Genomic DNA, 17,287 nt, shown 5'->3' on the forward strand with positions numbered 1-17,287 from the left:
AAGAGAAGGGAGGGAGGGAGGGAACGAGGAAGAAGGAAAGAAGGAAAGACGAAAGGTTCTCGATGGAGTCTAGGCACAAAAGAGCTTCCTGTATCTCCACATCACCTAAGGCTTTTTAAGTAGTTTTGGACATTCTCATTCGATTCATTCAGTAACTGTCAGTATAATTGGGTTAAGTAAATACTGTCATCAACTCCAGTTGTGTATATTTCCTCTAAATCAATGTTGTCCAATCAAATTTTAATGTGAAGTTGGGCATGGTAGCACCCATCTGTATTCTAGCACATGGGAGGTGGAGGCAGGGGCAGATAGATCACTGCAATTTCAACATCAGCCTGGGGTCCACAGCAAGACAAAAAAACAAAGTCAAAGAAATGTACACACATAATTAAAAAAAAATCGTATTGAATTAAACCCCTACATAATGCATTTGGTCCAATAGAGAAGTGATTATTCCAATATAAAAAGATTACTTTTTTTTTTTTTGAGATAGGGTGGGGCCTAGATTTGCTTTGCAGAGCAGGCTGGTCTCCAGCTCACAGAGATGCACCTGTCTCTGCTTTCTGATTAATGTTGGGATTAAAGGCATATACCACCAAGCCCAGCTCTCTTAGAATAGCTTTAAAAATATAGACAGTCTATATTTAATTAGTTCAGATTGGCTACATTTCTAGTGCTTATTAGCTGTGTTGTTATAAAACAATAAAGCCGAGTAATTGCAAATTTGTATTTTAAAATTTCAAGACTGGTTTTTTAAAAAGATTTTATATGTATGGGTATTTTGCCTGCATAGATATGTGCACCACATAACATGTCTGGTGGGATGGATCCCTTGGAACTAGAGTTACAATTGTGAGCTGCCATGTGGATGATAGAAATTGAACCTGGGTCCTCTAGAGGAGCAGCCAGAACTCTTAACTGTTAAGCTATCTCTTCAGCCCCTTCAAGACTTACTTTTATGATGTTTTGCATGCATGTATGATTTTTTTGTGTGTTTTGTGTTTGTGTATGATGGGGAAAGAACATGCATATAGTAATGGGCTATAATACGAGTTTCAGGGACTGAATTCAGGTCAAGCAAGTAGTTTTTACCCACTGAACTATCTTGCCAGGTTCCCAGAAAGTTTCTAACGAGCTTTCATTTTTAAAACTTTGTCTTCATATACAATATGTTTTGCTGGGCAGCGGTGGCACACACCTTTAATCCCAGCATTCGGGAGGCGGAGCCAGGAGGATCTTGAGTTTGAGGCCAGCCTGGTCTACAGAGTGAGATCCAGGACATGCACCAAACTACACGGAGACACCCTGTCTTGAAAAACCAAAACAAAAATATAGGTTTCATGAAAAATGAAAAACCTTGCTTTGTCAACTAGTATTTCTCAAGTGCTATAGTAACATCTAACGATGCTCTATAATAAATGTTAACTATTTTTTGAGACAGTCTATATAGCCATGGCTGTCCTGGAATTGTACGATTAGGCTAGTCTTGAACCTACAGAGATCCACCAGCCTCTACTTCTACCACAGCCACCCCTAAATGTTCAATTCTTTATTTACTAGAGCTCCTTTATTTATAGGGTGTAACAACTATTTACAGGTTTTTGGTTGCCATGAGTGCATGCATGTATATATATCACCCCATGGAGGAAAAAGGACAGGCAACTTGCCAGGGTACTTATATTTGGCAGTGATCAGCTGTTGTTCCTCGGCCAGTGTTCCTCCCTGTGGGTCACAAAAGTGAAGATGCCTGACCACAGGCCTCACACAGTACACAGAAACTGCTACTCTGGTGGCAGTGGGTCAAACCCAGTGGGAGCAGAAATGGTATATTGCCCCAAGGCACAGAGATAACTTTCAGGAGATTCTGATGGAGTCTAAGATGCCATTCCTTCATAGCTGCTATAAGTAAACTTCTGGAAACAACTCAATTACTTAAGTTGTGTACATTTCTGGAAAACATAACAGATTCAGTTTTCCTTAAGGTCGATTCCTAGACTCTGTCCAAGCTCATAGTACCTGGCACATCGTCTAACCAAAATAAAATGTTTATTATTCAAAAAAAAATTCAATGCTTTTAAAATTCAACACTTTAATAAGAAACAGTTGATACTCTGATAGTCTGTTGCTCAAAGGAAGGAAAGATGAGAAAAAGAAATAGAATGGAATATTTACCATATCTGCTTGTATCAAAAAGAAAAGATATGGGAAGGGAAAAGCAAGTTAGTTACTTTGCAGCTGGTATCCATCCATGCACTTTTATTTTTGTAATCATGTTGATTTTGTAAATAAAAACAAAACAATAATTTTCAAAACCCATTTATTTATGAAATCATTAAGTTGACCTGCATAATTTCAACAAGTAAGAGCTTCATTGAAAAAAAAACAAAAAACAAAACTGTGACATATAATTCATTTGTTTTTAAGAAAAGTCTTATTTACACATTGAGGAACAAAGGTTTCTTTTTGTTTTTTTAATGTAGAACTCAGCAGAACATCCATCAAGCAGTCCTAGCATTCTAAGAACGCTCCAGAAAGGGAAACCCAAAGGGAGCTGCCGTCCTTCTCAATCATACTCAGAGAATCGAATGTGCTGACTGGCTTGTTGAGTCTTGGCCAGTCTAATCTTCTCAGCCTTGGTGATTAACTATCGGGAAAGAAGTAAGAAATTAGAATGTCTTGGACACTCCAAAATGAAAAAAAAAACAAAACAAAAAACAACAAAACAGTCCCAACCATGAAGTCTTACAATATTAGACTGAATGACATTTTTAAAAGCTGGGGGTAGAAAGACAAATGGGATCATTATGTTTTGATCAAATCAGTTTACAGAGAACTGGAGTTTTTTATGAAATAGATCTGAAATCTCTGAAACCCCTCTCCCTCCAATTACAGTGCATAACTCAAAATCTTTCAATTGAAATACCTGTCACTCCTCACTGAAGACTCACAATTTAGCATTATATTGTATACCCTCTGGACTTGCTTATTAATTCCTAAGACGAAATGGTATGAGTGAGATTCGATACCTCTGGGCTGTGTATTACTCAGGTTTGCTTTAAAAACTGCTTACTGGCCAGGAATGCTAATGCTTGCCTTTAGTCCCAGCACTCCAAAGGCAGAGGCAGGTGGATCTCTGTGAGTTCAAGGCCAACCTGAGAAACAGTGGGATCCTGGCTGTCCTGGAACTCGATCAATAGATCAGGCTGGCCTCAAACTCAGAGAGTACTAGGAAAAAAGGCATACGCCACCATGCCCAGCTTATTCATTTATTTTTGAGACCAAGTCTTACAGGGCTTCTCTGTGTAGCCTTGGTGGCTGTCCTGGAACTCACTATGGAGACCAGCCTGGCCTTGAACTCCCAAGTGCTGGGAGTAAAGGCATGTATCACTACACTCAGCTAATGTTACAACTCTTTTGTGCTTATTACATCTCCTAAAAGGTTTAAATTTTGCTTTACAAATGAAAAATTGTGATTTCAAATAATCTACTATTAAGACCTGTCTTTATTAAAGAAAAATGTACTATACTATATATTATATAAAATAAAGTATATATATACTTTAAAGGAAGAAGATTTTTTTGAAACACAGAAGCCAACAGATTGAAACACTCCCAAAGCAGTTGCTGCTGCTTTTCTGCAGTGGGTCTCTGTAACCCCGGGTAGTCTGAAGGTCACTCTTCTGTCTTCTGAGTAGCTGGGATTACAGGTACAAACTATTGTACCAGCTTCCTTAACAGAAAAATTATAGCTTACTTTTATTTTTTCTCTTAAAAATATAGGCTCTAGAGCTAGGGATGTAGCTGAGTTGGTAGAGTTCTTGTCTAGAATATACAAGGGCCCAGGTTTGACATCTAAACACCACATAAGCTTGGGTGGAGGGGCCAAGCTGCAAGTGCAGTACTCAGGTGGTAAGGGCTGGGGGATCAGAACTGCAATGTCTTTCTCAGCTACACAGTGAGCTTGAGGTAAGCATGAAATACCAGAGACCTTGTCTAAATCAATCAGTCCATGAATCAAATCTTGTGTCATTTATGATTGATAGGAGGTCATAACATAATTAAAATAAAACACTCTTTACAAGTGACAAGAGTAAAATTCAAGATTCCCCAGCACATCAATGATGTTGTTCACAAGTAGGAATTCTGCCTTTACTGGGAAACACACCAGAAATTTTCACTGAAAAGGCCATTTTGAAGCTCATGCAAGCTATTGGGAGCTCATAGACTCTAGACTGACAGCTGGGGAGCCTGCATGGGACCACACTAGGCCCTCTAAATATGGGTGACAGTTGCATGGCTTGATGTGTTTGTGGGTCCCCTGGCAATGAGACCAGGACTTACCCGGTACACAAACTTACCAGGTACACAAACTGGCTTTTTAGAGCCCATTCCCTAAGGCAGAATGCCTTACTCAACCATGACGCAAGGGGGAGGGGCTTGTCCCTTCCCTAACTTGGTATGCCAGGCTGTGTTGACTACCCAAGGGAAGTCTTACCCCCTACCAGGGGATGGGGGTAGGATGGGGAAAGTGGGGGAGGGGGAGGAAGGGGGAACAGGGTATGTAAAATTGGTGTGTAAAATGAAAAAAAAAATTAAATAAAAAAACTATCATTACAAAAAAAAAAAGACCATTTTGATTAAAAACAAAGGCAAACATCTTAAAAAAAAAAAAAAAAAAAAACCATGGGTGGTGAGAGATACTTTAGAGGTAAAGGCACTTTCTTCAAAGCCTGATAACCAGAGTTCCATCATTAGGACCCACATGGTAGAGGGTGAGAACTGATTCTAGCAAGCTGTCCTTTAATTACCAAATGCATGCTGTGGTACATGCACATCCACATGAAATCTAAAAATATAATTTAAAAAGTCACAGAATATTTAAACAACTGAAGAGAAGAAATAAAAGCTTTATTTTGGGGCTGAGAGTGGCACTGTAAGGCCTTGGTTTTGATTCCTGACTTATCCTGACTCCCCTTTGGCAGATCCTTCCTTAAGTTCCCAATCCTTTGTGAGCTCATTTCCATGTGCCTCATTTTCACATGTAAATCTCTCTGTAGAGTAAACATACTCTGCACTGATTTACTTTTCTACTTTCAGTCCTAAAACTGAACAGGGATGCGGTCCAGACAATGTGTCCTACCGCATAGCATGAAACGAAGAAGAACTGGGGGGTTTTAAGTGGTTTTCTCCTCCACTCAGGGCGCACCAGTCTCTAGTGTGGAAACTGAGTTGTCGCATCAGGAAGGAATCATGCCAGAAGCACTGAAATTCTGCCCTTGGTTTCCATACATCTACCTCCCATTCCGTTAGCCTAGAAGGCTGTGCTTCTGAACTCTCAAGTGCATGTAAAAGCTACCTGGTTTAGTTTTCTGTGCCGCACTGGTAATGTTTACAGCAAGCTAAGGGAGAATAAGGGGATTTGTTATCCATGACTATTATTCTCCTTGCAGGAAAGGGGCTAACACATTCAGAGAGTATTAGCAAGCTCCAGCAGATAGCTCAGCAGTGGAGCACGCACTTAATCTCTTCCAGCACCAGAAAACAACAACAAGGACAAGTGAGATTGGCAAACAAGTTAGCTGAGGTTCATTTTCTTCAAACAAACTTCCAACACCATTTACTTGGTGTGGAAGATCCATTGCATTTCACTCCATGAAATCCGCTGGCTTCAGCTGTTCCTACCTAGATCATAATAATAACAACCCTGATAATGAAGCATGTGAAAACTGGACAATGAGTAATTTAAATTTTTGTTGTTCTAGTTTAATTTTATAAAATACCCTGGAAATGTTTATTTCTTTGCCTGAGACTAAGATGAATCTTGATAAATTTCTAAAACAAAAAATAAATTGTTGTAATTACTAGTTAAAAAAAGTATAGACAATTTAAACAAAACTTCACACCAATTAGAAGAACAAATATTACTGGTCTGATTACAGTTCATTTATCTGTTCTGGATTACTGACTTTAACATCTGACCATCTCAAACAAGCTTTGAAATTAACACCTCCAAGACTAGAAAGAGCCTTGAGAAAGGAAGGGGGCCTCCCCATCTCAGCAAGATCAGGCTCCATTCAAGAAAAAAAAATTCACAAAGAGCAATAGTAGCAAACATCCCTGTCAATCATCATAAATGCCAAAGGAGCACTGATGAAACATACACCAAGCCAATAAGCACAAAACATTTGAATCAGGGCTTTCAAAGTTCTTAACAGGTTGGTCTAAGCATTTTGCCTAAACAATATTTAAGAGAGTAAAAATCTGTTTTCAAAGAATAAATGGCATTCTTAGTGAGAAATTACATAAATATCATAGAAATAAAATTGTTGAATGAGTTTGTTTTAATTATTTTCGTTTGCTTGTACCACTTACTGATTATCAGAAAAATAATAAGTTTTAATAACAACAATAGTAATAATTCTCATTGTCACTGGGAACCTGATACATCAAGTCTCTCAATCCTATCTGCAAAAAACCATCTAAGGGAATCATGTCCAAACTACAAAACACAGCAGCTCCAAATCAAGACTGAGTCTGTTTAACATGCACTACTGCTTCAAAGCACAGAAAACCCTAAATTACAATTATGGATGCCTGTGAATGAACGATTTTAATTTCAACTATTTTGAAGCCAGGAGAATCTGTATTCTTTCTCAGTCTGAAACAGTACTCTAACAGGAAAGCCAAAGTGAAAAGGTGTCCTCATTTACTGCTGTCAGAAGATGCATTTAACTCTGTCCTTACCTTCTCTGTGCCTCTTTTCTTCTCCCGAGGTTGATTAAGTTTGGCCTGTCTATCTACCAAAATCTTCTGCCAGTACCTCTGCTCGTGATCACCTTAAAAACAAACAATAGCTCTGATCACCGAGTATAAGGATATACATTCTAATCTCACCAGCGGAGAATGTTTGGGAGAAGAAAGCTACTTCCATTAGTCCAATGAAGAACAAATAGAAAAATTACCTACAATAACAACTGTTTATTAAAAAAAAAACAAATTAGGTTTACCAGAAAGGACCTCGAGGTTCCAAGAGTGCTTCTTTCTAATTTCAGTCTGTGCATTCATTACCGCCTGAGCATCCTCGGGAGCTTTGAACCGGGCATGGCATTCAGTATCTCCTTCTAGCAAATCAACGTAAACAACTTCTGAGATTGTGGCCAAAATATCCTACATGGTAAAGTATAAAGACTTAAAATCAACACACAAGATGTCTCACAATAAATGAACGTACCCACAAAGGTTGTCAAATGTATTACATCAATAAGCTGCTCTGTAGTTGATGGGTAAATACATAAAACATTTCTAAAATACACAGAAAAACTCTTAAAAAAAAGATTTGGACAAAAAAGATAAGCAATCTAACAACTCATCAAAAATTACTTTCCCTCACTCTCCTGGAAGTCTATCCTTAAAAGATGAACTTACATGGGGACCAGCTAAAGGCAAGGTTTGTAGAGGGGAATATAAATGACCCTTCCCCCAGCAACCTGGCTGTAGGTTAGTACAAGAAAGACTAAAAAGAAAGGGCTTGAGAAGCTTATTTTCACTCACCTATACAATACCATGTTTGACTTAGAGCACATGGAACCGTCTTTCAACATTTTACAAAAACCAACAGGAATCTTAGGGTTCTTGGGTAGATTTACTGGAACACAGCTGACAGCTCTCAGTTTTCGATAAAATACCTAAGTAACCCTTTCTAAGTAACCCTTTCGATAAGTAACCCCTTCTAAGCAAGCTGAGGTCCCCAACAAGGGGGACAGTTTTACCTATAATGCCCCACTGTGAAGACTAATTAAGAAGATTCTTGCATTCTTAATCTATTTTTTTTCTCACAGCAGGTTCTCTACAGAACATAATGCATTTATGCAGGAATGTTACAGTAAATTCAGTTGTCAAATTTCATTCATTAAAGTCAAAGAAATAAATAGATTTCCAACTGGAAAGAAACTCTTTAGTTTTCTAGACACAGGAACTCAAATTATTTTAATGTAATGACTTTCCAGAGCCATAGAAGGAATTGAGGATCTGAAAATATTATTTCATTGTAGAATAAAAAGTTTATTAGTTAACAGTAAAGGATAATAGAGATTTGCAAGTTTTTGGACGACAGAAACTAGTCTTAACTCACCCTTAGCACACACTATATTGTGATATAAGAACACCCTTAGTGAAATAAAAAGAACTGGAGAGAATTGTACCCGAGAAGTCCCCAAAGGTTTTATCTAGTTAATCAGATGAACTAGGATACATAGTAAGAGATCAATCTGTATTAAGTTGATGAAATTGTGATGTATTCTCTGGTAGTGCTAAGATAGTTTAGAGTACCACAGTTCAAAAGATATTTATTTACTATATTATATCCACTATAAAGTCAGGCTAATCTACTCATGTAAAACTCATATAATGACATATCTGTCTGGTAATCAGTAATAAGAGCACACACAGATTACAGGAAAAAAAAACCAAAAAACTATTTCACTGTATTTTTCAATTAAAAAATGTAATTGGTACAGTTCTATAGAAAACAATGTAACAACATAATGTATAGTATTAAATGTCCTAAGATGCTAAAAAGTAATTTATTTTATACAGTATGAAATAAAGTGGCTAGGCTGGGAAGTAGATACAGGAGAGTATCTGGCCTGGGCCAAATAATGAGTTAAGACAGCCTGTGCTACAACAAAAAACTTGTCTCAGAAAAAAAACAAAAGGAATGATCATTTGGAAATCTTAGTCATGGTTGATGAATATAAATTCATAAATACAGCAGCTGGTTACAACTTTCAAATAATCACTGAGCAAGTATATTATGAAATACATTTTTAAAAACGATGGCACCAAATATCTTTTTAGAACTCTTACAACTGAAAAAACTCTTTCAGAGCATAATACTGAATACATATTATTTCACCAACTGCAATTTAGAGTCTCTGCACTCTTCTTCTCTGAAATACGCAGCAGCCAGCTATTAGTGACTCAGTAAGAAAAGGCAGTCAGACTGTTCGATGTGCCTCTCATTTCCTGAAGAATCAAGAGTTATCAGAGTTACCATGGACTCAAACTCTACAAGCAGTTTATCAGAGAGGTACAAATTCTAACTGGACTTGTTTTGTATTCCATATTATTTTAAAAACGTTTCACACAGGGATCATAAACATTACCCTGACTTGTTTCCTGCCAGGTAGAGGCTCTGTGCTCGTGATCTTCACAATAACTCCGTTCACGAACTGTGGACCTTGTGCACTGGCCTTCTCCTGGGTGCAGCACTCTGGAGGGCCGACTGCTGATGTAGAAGGAAAAGGCCAGAGGTCACTTTCACACCCTTGACATTTAACATGAGGAGCACTATCCTACAACAGCAGTGATTTCTCAGGCTAATTTAAATAGCTTAGAATTGTGCATTTTAAATTAAGACTAATGCATTACACTGCCCATTTGGAAATTAACATGAAATAAAAGCATTATTGTCCTGAACAAAAGAATAAAACTCGAATAAAGGGGAATGGGGTTGGGGAGGCTGTGGCTGGGATGTAAAATAAATAGATAAATTAAATAAATAAATTTCTAACTAAAAAATCTTTACTAATGTTACTATCAATAAGACTAATTCTTTAATATGTTCGTGTTCAGGGTTCATCTTCCACTGAATCTGCAGTCTTTATTGCCACGTCCAAGCACTCATGAGGAAACTCATGGTAATGAAGAGGGTAAGCAGGCTGTTAAAGGTCTACTGTTTAATATCAACACTGCAATTTCTCCTTCTCTTTAACCAGAATCCCCAGGGCATCACGACATTCATGCCATTTAGCGAGCCTCACCTTTTCCACTATTCACTCCAGACTCAGCAGCCGTGGCACAGTCTGTTTCCATTTCTGACTCCAATTTTATCTGAGATATTGTTTTTTTCAGAGAAGCCATGCTGGCTTTTTGCAGTGCCAAGTACTCTTTTTTCAAATCCATCCACTCAGTTCTGTAAAACAAAAAACTGAGCTACTGAAAGAGTGACAAGATGACTCAATGAGAAATCCGAAGTTGAACTAAAGATAGAAATTCCCAGTCTTTCCAACTTTCCTTTCTTTTAAAAGCATACACTTAATTCGTTTTTTAGGCCGTAAATCTATCTAGTAGACATACAAATAAAGTTCTTTTTCATTAACATTCAGGTAAAATGCTTTAATTTTCCAGTTAAGTTCCTAATGTGTTTTTAATATTTTTTAACTGTAAAAGCAAAATTTTGAGTTACTTCCTCAAAGTAACATTCACTAAATTAGGCAACTGTGGGGAAAAGTGAGAGACTAAAATTCAAAGATTTGTTAAATTGCTTCCAATTTGAGAGATAACATTCCTTAGGATTTACTTGAATCAAAAGGAATCTCTAAGAAGAAAAAAAACACCCCATGGAAGCAATTTATTTATTTACATCCATTTACCATGTAGATGGCTCTTCAAACAGCCAGGGCTCCTCCAGAGAGCAGCACAATGCCTCTCGGGGCTCTGTGGGAGTGCTCATTGTTACCCTAATCTATGCCATCAAACAAGCAGATAGGAGATTTTTTTTTAAAGAGAAGGATATCTCGTGGTAATGGTTTTAGCAGTTAACATTGACATCTGTTTACTTCAAAAAAAAGAAAAAAAAAAAATCCAGAGCTACCCAGGATCCCCAGGACCTACTTTCCCTGAGAGCTGATGCATTAAAATAACAAAGGCTCTTGTAATGATTCTCTGAGATAGAAAGCCAAAAGGAATTCAGGAGTTAGGAGTAGTATAAATAGAAGTGTTCGGAAGTCACTGGCTTTCACCCTCCAAGCAGAGAAGGAGATTCTTTGGGGCCAGCTCACAAAGGTAAGCTATCTCTGTGACCTGTGTCGTTTCTTTTCTCTCTGGTTGTGCCTTCTGGGTGGGTTCCCTTCCACTTTAACATGGGAGTGCTTTCTGTGTCACGTAAAAAGAGTAAGTGCTTCCATGTTTTAGTAGAAGTGAATTCAGTGTACACCTGGAGTGGATAAGCTCACAACTACTAAGTATGAAGGAGTCCCCTCTGCTTTAACATGGGGACACCTGCTGTGTTAGACAAAAGTAAGTGCTTCCATGTTTGAGTGGAGGTGTCTCAAACCATTCAGCATGCTCTTCTTCATTTAAAAATGTTGCAGGTTAAGAAGCCGAACTTGGCAACTATAAAGACTGGGTTCCCCATCACTTAAACGTGGATGTACTTGCTTTGGAACTAAGAAAGTAAGTGCTTCCATGTTTTGGTGATGGTGAGTTTTCCTTTTCCATTCTCGGGCCTCTTAAGAATTTCGCTGATACCTGTTGAAGGGGCCTCCTTTCTTTAACATGGAGGCACTTGCTGTAGTTTATAAAAATAAGTGCTCCATGTTTCAGTGTGGTGGCTCCTGCTTATCTTCACTTTCTACTGCAAACGGACTGTAAGCCATCACTGTTGCTAATATGCAACTCTGTTGACTAGAGATTGGAATTGCACTTTAGCAATGGTGATGGACTGACTGCCACGGAGAACGGACAGTACTTACTTGGACAACACTCTCAACGGTATAACCTCTTCTCCCATTTTATGTCTCTCCTTATGTTTCTTCTTATGCTTCCTCTTCACTTTCAGGAGTGAGTCACCTTTTGTGTCTCCAGTCTCCTTCTCCTCTTCTGTAGAGCAGAATTCTAAGTCTAGAAAAAACGTTCTCTTAAGACAAGTTGTGGTTGGGAAACAGCTAAAACGTCTGCACTGTCTAATCCTAACACAGTACCTCTGCTTTCCTTGGAGACTTCAGAAGCAGCCTCACTAAGGCCATCCTTCGGAGCCCTTTTCTTGGCTTTTGGCCTGGGGGGGAGGCAGTCTTCGTCCTCAGCGCTGCTTCTCTCCCTCTTCCCTGTTCTGACTTCAGGTAAGACGGATGCCTCGACCTTGTCTCGTTTCCTCTTTTTCTTTGCAGGCTGCTTTGGAACGTCAGGAGTCTCTGCTTCAGAGCCTTCAGAGGCCGTCCGTGGTCTCTTAGCCTTGCACACACCCGTGCTACCCGTGTCTATACTTGACTCTTTGGCCTGCACACTGTCTTCCTTCTTTAGTCTGCCTTTCTTCTTCTTCTTCTTTTTCTTCTCTTCTGTAACGACAATGTTGGAAAAATTGTATTTTCTCTACGAATTCAGTATGTACCTCCTGTGTCTTAGGTACTCACCAGCTACTCTTAAGGAAGGGATGGGTTTGTTTTTCACTGTCTTGGGAAATATGCCAGGTTTTCTTGGTGCTTCTTCGGGTGGGTTGTTAAGAAACTGAAAAACAGCATCAAAAAAGGATTGCAAAAAAAAAAATGTATTCATACTAATCCCGTGTTTTCCTTTTTCAGGGTCACACAGACGTACCTCAATGGCTTTTGCTGCTTGTTCTTTCGTTTCAAACTCCACAAAGGCAAATCCCTTGGGATCCCCTGTAGACTTGTAATGTGGAATACTTATGTAAACCACATTGCCACATTTCCCAAACACTCTTTCAATCCAGCTATGAGTAACATTTTTGGGGAGTAACTCCTGGATAAATCAAAAGTGACATGAACTCAGTTTAAGCATTCTTTAAATTCCTACATTTTATCAATAAATTAATGGAAACTAGAATCAAATTTGTGTATTTTCTTACCACATACACGGTACGTTCCTCCTCATCCTTTGGTCTCTCACCTAGGGGCTTTTTTCTCCGGATTTTGGTTCCCTCTAAGTCCAACTTAAAAAAAAAAAATTGAGGTTTAAAAGTACAGTTAAAAGTTAATAATTAATTTGGTGTGATTAATTTGTAATGAAAAAACTTTACCTCTACCACAGATGAGCTTTTCAATGCTCTTGCTATTAGCTTCCCATCAGTGGTTAACTTCTTCATTTTGTTAAAAGATACCAGAAGAGAGATGTCCACATCTAGTTGAAATGCAGAAAGAAGGTGGTAAGATGTTAGCTTTTAAAAGTGGTGTGTGTTTGTGTTACTGAGCAATCTCTGCTTGTGATTTTAAATAAAATGCAGACAGGCACTGGCCCCATAAACATGGATATCCATAGGAATTGGACAGTTATGAGGTGTTATGTGAGTGCTTGCAATTGAACCCAGATCCATCTCTCTAGCCCCCCTATAAAACTCAAAGAGAAAAAACAAGACATGGGAGTTTTAAGAGGAAGGAAACTTACATCCATCTCTAGATTTTTCAATTTGCTCGCGAAGAAACCTGTCCTTGTGAAGGTTTGCATCCCCAAACCAGAAGTCTACCTGCTTGGCAATGTCTGCAAGCACCTGTTTAACCCTTGAGCGTTTCTTTTTTTCTTCTTTTCTCTTCTCAGTGCTTTCTTCCATAGTTTTTTTATTTTCAGTTTCCATTCTGTAAGTTAATACAGAAATGTACATATTACCCTTGATAGGGAAGCCACAAACCTTTCTGGACAAGAGGAACTCAGTGGATGTAAATGCCTGAGGCCCTAGGTTAATGTACCCACTGTGTATATTATATATACATGGTATACACAGTATACATCTTCACAAGCATATGTACATATGCATATAATGTATGCCTCTGTTGTCTGAGCCTTCCTGCTGCCAGACTTAAAGCAGAAATAAATGTGTTTCCAAGGAGCAAGACCTTGATGCATCTCACTCAACCAGTCAACTTTTGGCATTGTTAAAGCATGTTATAAAGCTGGTCAAGTACCAATTTTGAAAGTATAGAGAAAGCATAGAAAAAGATGTTGTATACAAGTATACAAGTATACAACATCTGGCAAAACAAAAGGTGACTAACCAGGGGCCTCATAGATTTCATTCCTACCACTCTAGTGGAACTCTATTATTAGAGCTCAGTGTCTGCTTGAGCCCAGTGCTTACCTGACCTCCCAGCAGCACTTACAGTGAGAAATTCCTTCATTGTAGATCTTTTCTTCTTCATAAAGTTTTAAAGAGTTTCCCTTTTCTAGTTTATTCTACTGTGTTTTACCTTAATACGTTGTCTATGACTAGACTCATATCTTGGATCTTGGCCTCTGTTCTTGACTCAAGCTTTCTGAGGGTCCTGCTAATCAGTATTGGGCTATATATATACACCTCACAAACCACATTCTCTCACTAGTTCCAAATTCCAATAGTCAATTGTACTTGACATCTCCATTTGTTCATTTAGAGGGTATCTTAAACTTACCATGATAAAAACAGAATTCTAAATTTATTTTTTAAAGATTTATTTATTGTGTATACAGTGTTCTGTCTGCATATATGCCCGCAAGCCAGAAGAGGGCACCAGATCTCATTACAGATGGTTGTGAACCACCATGTGGTTGCTGGGAATTGAACCCAGGACCTCTGGAAGAACAAGCAGTGCTCTTAACCTCTGAGCCATCTCTCCTGCCCCAAATTCTAAACTTTTAACAGATTTTTACCACATTGAGAAATACCAACTACAAGACAGAGAGTAAGATCAGAAAGTAGTCTCAATTCCTCCCACTGTACAGTCAATTCATTAGCAGTTGTACTAGCACTGGCTTTAAAATATAGCCTGAACATTAACACTTCTCATTCAAATAAACCACTTAACTGCAAGTTATTATCATGTCTCACTTAACTATTCAAGATCTTCCTTAATAGTTTACTTGCTTCTACTACTGCTTTCTTATAATCCATTTTCTACACAGGCTAATAATCACTAAAATATGTAAATCAGGACAATTCTTTGTACAAACACTCCCAAAGACTTAACACATTCAGCACAGAGTCCAAAGACCTTACAGTGGTTTACTAGGTCCTATATAATCTGACCTGGACACATTTCTCCAACTTTATCTTCCACAACTCCTTTCAGCAAGCTTATAACATGTCACCCCTAAGTTCCTTAAATATGCTAAAGCCATTTCTGTCTGCAGGCCTTTGTTCTTTCTGCTGTCTCTTTCCCCAACACCTGTATAGTTTAATATTCACCCAGATCTGTGAATGTCACTGTCTCAGAGAGGCCTTTTCTTTCATCCAACCTAAAATAGTACCCTTGATGTCAAAGTAAACTATACTCCAAACTTTTCTTTCTATGCTCATCACTCTCTGGAATTAAGAGTTGTCTATCTACCCCACTATAATCTAAATATAGAGAGGCAGAGGCTTCAATTTGGTCACTACATATTTGTGAAGTGGTTAGATATATTTAAAAGTACCCAGAGTTGGGCATGGTTGTATACATCTAAATCCCAGCACTCATGAGGTACGGGCAAGTAGACCTCTGTGAGTCTGAAGCCAGCCTTGTCTATATCACGAAAATATGGCATTAAGCATTTCAAATTCTTTTCTAAGGCGGTAAGGTATAACTATAAATATAGACTACAACGATCACACAGCAGGCTCTACTGCTAACTGTTACTTAGAAAGGGCAGACTTCAAACTATACAGTTCTTTTCCATTAAAGCCAACAGTCCAAGGCAGTGGTTCTCAACCTGTGGGTCGAGACCTATTCCAGGTCCCATATCAAACAGAAGTTTACATTACAATTCAGAACAGTAGCAAAATTAGTAATGAAATTGCAACAAAATAGTTTTATGGTTGGTGTCACCACACCATGAGAGACTGCATTAAAGGGTCGCAGCATTAGGAAGGTTGAGAAGCACTGATCTAAACAAGGCATAGTGGAATCTCTATAGCCACACTCTCTACATCTACTAGCTCTAAAGCAGGGTAGACAGAAGAGTAGAAAAACAGAATGTGGGGCTGGAGAGATGGCCTAGCGGTTAAGAGCACTGACTGTTCTTCCACTGGACCCTGGCTCAATTCCCAGCACCCACATGGCATCTCAAGACTGTCTGTAACTCTGGTTCCATGGGACGGACACCCTTACACAGGCAAAACAACAATGCATAATAAATAAATAAATAAAAACAACCACAGAACGCCTTGGTTATCAGTCCACTCTCTTAGCTTAGAGGCCCTCCTTCCTGTTTCTCTCTTTTTTTTTTTTTTTTTAAGATTTATTTATTTATTATGTATACAGAAGAGGGCACCAGATCTCATTACAGATGGTTTTGAACCACCATGTGGGTGCTGGGAATTGAACTCAGGACCTCTGGAAGAGCAGTCGGTGCTCTTAACCTCTAAACCATCTCTCCAGCCCCTTCCTGTTTCTCTTAAGGGTTACTTTTGTAGCTTAGCATATTCCAGCTCAGAATGATAAAATACACCTTTAATTTAGAACACGATACAGATTAAACAGAAAGTCACATAAACTATAGAACAATTTAGCCTCCTTACACTGGGCCTGAAGAGACCAGTTAGTGACATGGCAATACCTAGGTTACAGAGACCCTACACCTTCACCCTCTTTTGTCTGTCTCCCTCATGCTGACAGTCTTCCATATCCTAGGCCAATATCCTACCACTGAACTACTCCTCAGTCCTTGCTATACTCTCAATGCTATTTGTAATTTCCCAGGGTTCTATAATAACATTCCAAAGGCTATTTATCCTTTCCTTCCAAAGCCCATTTACCCTCACTAACACTGTAACCCACAAATTTGATCAAGCAAGCCTGTATGTACTTGGAATAAGTTTCCTCATCTCTGTGGTTCATAAAATGTGGATACAAATCTTATCTATATAATAGAGTTACTGTGAAGATTAATTAGAAAAAATGTAATTTCAACACTTAAAAATGCTGCTGTGGAGAGGTCTTCAGAGATAGCATAGTGGTTAAGAACACTCACTGCTCATGAGGACACAGGTTCAGTTCCTAGAAGTCAAAGCTCACAAGCTCCTATAACTCTAGTTCTAGGGGATCCAAAGCATTCTTCTGACCTCTGTGGGCATGTGGTACACATGCATACATTCAGACACATATATACTTAAGTTAAAAAAAGATTCTCAAAACAAAACCAGCTGCTCTGGAGAACATAATATGTAGCCATGTTATTCTTTACCAACTGGTCACTAAATCCTACCAATTTGATCTTTGAAAAGGCTCTCATCCCCCTTTAGTGTTTTCCACAACTGTCATTAGAATATGATAAGTTTATAGCATGCTCTAGAAGTCATCTATCCTTTACAGAAGGCTATGTGTCACATGCCCATAACATTGATATGGTTTGTGAAGTTTATTTCTCAACTTGCAACATTAGTAATTCCTTATCATTTTTCTTGTGGTGCCCTAAGTATTAAGATACTGCTAAATGGGCGTGGTGACACACAACTTTAATCCTAGCACTCAGGAGGCGGATCTCTGAGTCCAAAGCCAACCTGCTCTTCAGAGCAAGTTCCAGGACAGCTAGAAACACCCTT

General features: G+C 38.5%; 1 protein-coding gene across 5 annotated transcripts in view; it reads right to left on the minus strand.

Moving 5' to 3' along the window:
• Nucleotides 1–2,300: 2,300 nt before the first annotated feature.
• Nucleotides 2,301–17,287, minus strand: part of Larp7 (La ribonucleoprotein 7, transcriptional regulator) — a 35,804-nt gene continuing 20,817 nt past the window's right edge. For 3 of the 5 annotated variants that reach the window (XM_059266210.1, XM_059266211.1, XM_059266213.1), the window contains 12 exons: nucleotides 13,183–13,370; nucleotides 12,818–12,918; nucleotides 12,647–12,730; nucleotides 12,376–12,540; nucleotides 12,192–12,285; nucleotides 11,763–12,116; nucleotides 11,535–11,682; nucleotides 9,822–9,973; nucleotides 9,165–9,286; nucleotides 7,008–7,167; nucleotides 6,745–6,836; nucleotides 2,301–2,644 (listed from right to left, as the gene is read on the minus strand). In XM_059266210.1, coding sequence (XP_059122193.1) covers nucleotides 2,564–2,644; nucleotides 6,745–6,836; nucleotides 7,008–7,167; nucleotides 9,165–9,286; nucleotides 9,822–9,973; nucleotides 11,535–11,682; nucleotides 11,763–12,116; nucleotides 12,192–12,285; nucleotides 12,376–12,540; nucleotides 12,647–12,730; nucleotides 12,818–12,918; nucleotides 13,183–13,369 — 1,740 coding nt within the window. In that variant the 5' untranslated portion in view covers nucleotide 13,370 and the 3' untranslated portion in view covers nucleotides 2,301–2,563. Of the gene's footprint in view, nucleotides 2,645–6,744; nucleotides 6,837–7,007; nucleotides 7,168–9,164; nucleotides 9,287–9,821; nucleotides 9,974–11,534; nucleotides 11,683–11,762; nucleotides 12,117–12,191; nucleotides 12,286–12,375; nucleotides 12,541–12,646; nucleotides 12,731–12,817; nucleotides 12,919–13,182; nucleotides 13,371–13,870; nucleotides 15,572–17,287 lie in introns of those variants that run through there. The other 2 variants (XM_059266212.1, XM_059266214.1) reach the window with 2 other exon arrangements.

The sequence above is a fragment of the Peromyscus eremicus genome, chromosome 6 (assembly GCF_949786415.1).
Source record: "Peromyscus eremicus chromosome 6, PerEre_H2_v1, whole genome shotgun sequence".
Taxonomy (NCBI): Eukaryota; Metazoa; Chordata; class Mammalia; order Rodentia; family Cricetidae; genus Peromyscus; species Peromyscus eremicus.